This window comes from Erinaceus europaeus, chromosome 7 (genome assembly GCF_950295315.1).
Source record: "Erinaceus europaeus chromosome 7, mEriEur2.1, whole genome shotgun sequence".
NCBI classification, from domain to species: domain Eukaryota; kingdom Metazoa; phylum Chordata; class Mammalia; order Eulipotyphla; family Erinaceidae; genus Erinaceus; species Erinaceus europaeus.
The window spans coordinates 109,492,928-109,496,295 of NC_080168.1; the positions used below are offsets into that span (position 1 = coordinate 109,492,928).

At 36.5% G+C, this 3,368-nt stretch overlaps 1 protein-coding gene across 1 annotated transcript; it reads right to left on the reverse strand.

The window, feature by feature from the left end:
• Positions 1–615: 615 nt before the first annotated feature.
• Positions 616–1,551, reverse strand: LOC103109243 (olfactory receptor 6C76-like). The gene has a single exon (XM_007518287.2). The coding sequence runs from the start codon at positions 1,549–1,551 to the stop codon at positions 616–618; it is 936 nt and encodes a 311-aa protein (XP_007518349.2).
• Between the last annotated feature and the right edge of the window lie 1,817 nt (positions 1,552–3,368).

Genomic DNA, 3,368 nt, shown 5'->3' on the forward strand with positions numbered 1-3,368 from the left:
TTATGTTTAACTGTGTTTCAATAACCACCTGGTAGAACTCATTTTTAATAGTAAAAAGGAACACTAGACTGAGAATTCAAATGAGTATTAGTCAGGATATGCGTTCAGCTGTCAGTTAAATTGCCTCATACAGTCACACATTTCTTGTAGATGATACAAAGGAGCAAATAGATGAATACTACACAATATTGTATTCTCAAGTTGTAATAAGTAGTTAATCATTTTTTTACAGAAAGAGTTTCAGTCAAGGAGAAATATTACATGTTTTAAGTTGTCAAATAATCAAAAGATTATTTGGACCTTTTAGAACAGAAAGCAAGACTACTGAAAATGACCCTCATATGGGCTCCATGGTGAGCATTAACATACTAAAGAAAGTAAGCAATGTGCTGTGAGGCAACATAAACTTGCCCATAAACTTTGTAAAGGTGCTTCATGAGGAGAGCATATCAAAGTAAAAAGACTGTTGAATCAGCTAATGTGAAATGGGTTAAACAGAGAATAACACTTGAGGAAAAGTAAGTTGGATGTGCTGGTAGATGGATAAACGTCAGGAAGCTAATGTTGTGTTCTAGAAATAAGGTACCATTTAAACTTCAGGTCATAAATTTATAACTAAAACTTATTTGAAAAACATTTCTTGACCAGTTTCTTAAAGGACTCCTTTACTTGCTGGTTCCTTAGAGAGTAAATAAAAGGATTTAGCATCGGGGCAACAGAGGTATTGAGCAGTGCTATGCGTTTGGTCAAAGCCACCCCCTCTTTTGCTGATGTTTTCACATACATGAAAATGCAACTTCCATAAGAAATGGAGACAACAATCATGTGTGAGGAGCAAGTGGAAAAGGCCTTTTTCCTTTGCTCTGCAGAAGGGATTCTCAGAATTGTTTTCAGGATGAATACATAGGAGAGAACCACTAATGTTAAGGTCACCATGAGTGTGAAGATTGCCAGGAAAAATCCCAGGAGTTCTAGCAATGCTGTGTCAGTGCAGGAGATAAGTAGCATTGGAAGAGAGTCACAAGTGAAGTGATCAATGATATTGGAGTCACAGAAATCCAGCTGAAGCCCCATGATCACAGGTGGAAAAATGATAAGGAACCCAGTCAGCCAACAGCTAAGAACAAGTTGGTTGCAGATTCTACTGTTCATTATTGTTGTGTAATGTAGTGGTTTGCAGATGGCCACATACCGATCATAGGACATGGCAGTCAAAAGGAAAAATTCTGTAGAACCGAGAAGTATGAAGAAAAATACCTGGGCCATGCAGGAATTATAGGAAATGGTTTTATCCCCTGTTACAATGCTGACCAGAAATCTAGGGATACACACTGTTGTGAATGAGATTTCTAGGAAGGAGAAATTCCTAAGGAAGAAATACATGGGTGTTTTAAGATGCGAATCTAGCAGAGTAAGTGTAATAATTGTCAGGTTTCCAGTTATGCTCATTATATATGTTAAAAATAGAAATAGAAAAATCAAAATATTTAGCTTTGGATCATCTGTTAATCCCAGAAGAATGAACTCACTCACTGATGTGTGATTTTTCATTTCTTATTGCTGACTTCTTCCAGGTCTATAAATACAAGTAAGAAATTGGTTTAGTGAGCATAGGGGTCATTTTTTTTTATAACTTGTTATGGTTTAAGAAATACACAGTGGGGGTCGGGCGGTGGCGCAGTGGGTTAAGCGCATGTGGCACAAAGCGCAGGGACCGGCGTAAGGATCCCGGTTCAAGCCCCCGGCTCCCCACCTGCAGGGGAGTCGCTTCACAGGCGGTGAAGCAGGTCTGCAGGTGTCTATCTTTCTCTCCCATTCTCTGTTTTCCCCTCCTGTCTCCATTTCTCTCTGTCCTATCCAACAACGAATTGTGTCAACAAGGGCAATAATAATAACCACAACGAAGCTACAACAAGGGCAACAAAAGGGGGAAAAGAAATGGCCTCCAGGAGCGGTGGATTCATGGTGCAGGCACAGAGCCCAGCAATAACCCTGGAGAAGGAAAAAAAAAAAAAAAAAAAAGAAATATACAGACCCACCCTGAAACAGTGATTCACCGTTAAGTTGTACATAACACTGAAAATAAATCTGAGAAAAGATAAAGGATCTTTTACCTAGTTTGCTACAGCATTAAGCCTTTGTGGATGGACACACAGACCAACAAGTAGAGCACTGCACTTACTTTTCTGAGGTTCCTAGTTCAACCCCTATAGCTACATGCACCAGAGTGGTGCTCTGGCTTGCCTTTCTCTCTTCCTCTCTGTCTCATGTGAAACCCTATTAAAGAAAACAAACACTGAGCATCCAATACTGACTCACTTTATAGATCTTAACCACATTTTTATAATAAAAATGTTCTTTTCATATGTTTTGCTTTCTTTGTGGGTATGGAAAATTAGATAGAGTATATAAGACATAAGGTGATTTTTATTAAAATAGATTTTTATAAAATAGATTTCTATGAAAATTTATCCATGTAAATCAAACATAAGTATAGCTTTTACAAGTTATTCTACAGTGTTTCAAAGATATTTATATTATTACTGTCAGTGTAATTAATAATCTAACAAAAGACATCATGGCCATGAAGACAATTACTTGCATAATTCTAAAAAAGCTCAAAATTTAATGTTGTGCTGTCTGAATTAAACCTCTCACCCAAGTACTAGGTAGGTTCGGCCCTGCTTGACATCTAAGATCAGGTAAGATCAGGATGGTGTGGACATAGTCTGAATTAAATCCAATCTATTATTTTTTAGTAAAGCTTATAATAACCATAGTTAAGCAATCTAAATTACAAATTGGAAGAATAATGAGGTAATAAGTGAAATATATACTTACAGATATATGTTACTCCACTCAGTTGCATTATGAGTGCACACATTTAAGTGTTCTACTTATTTAATATGAGTATCAGGTTTTGATGCTTTAATGTTTGGAGCAGTCCACATTCTTCAGAAATTATTAATACTCATAATGTTAGTACAATATAATTAAACATTATATAAGTGAAACTTGACAGAATTGTATTGAAATCACAAAATGAGGTGGAATTTAGGGAGTAATAAATTCAGTGGACAAAATAATCTTGAAATCAGAGTATCCATGATTATAAAAAAGAAAAAAAAAAGTTCCAGTTGCTGGTAGAAGATCCTGCACTGGATGTAGACTGGAAACAGATTATTCCAGAGGTCCTGCAGCTTGTGTCCCAGAAAAGGTGAAAACATGCTGAGAATAGCTCTGTGGTAGTCCCTGATAGCTAACCCAGGCTCAGTCTGAAAAATAGACCTCAAATGTTTTTTAAAAAATTCATCATTGAGTAGTAGTGTTTTGGATATTAGCTTGCTTTTTAGATGTAAAACTCAAGG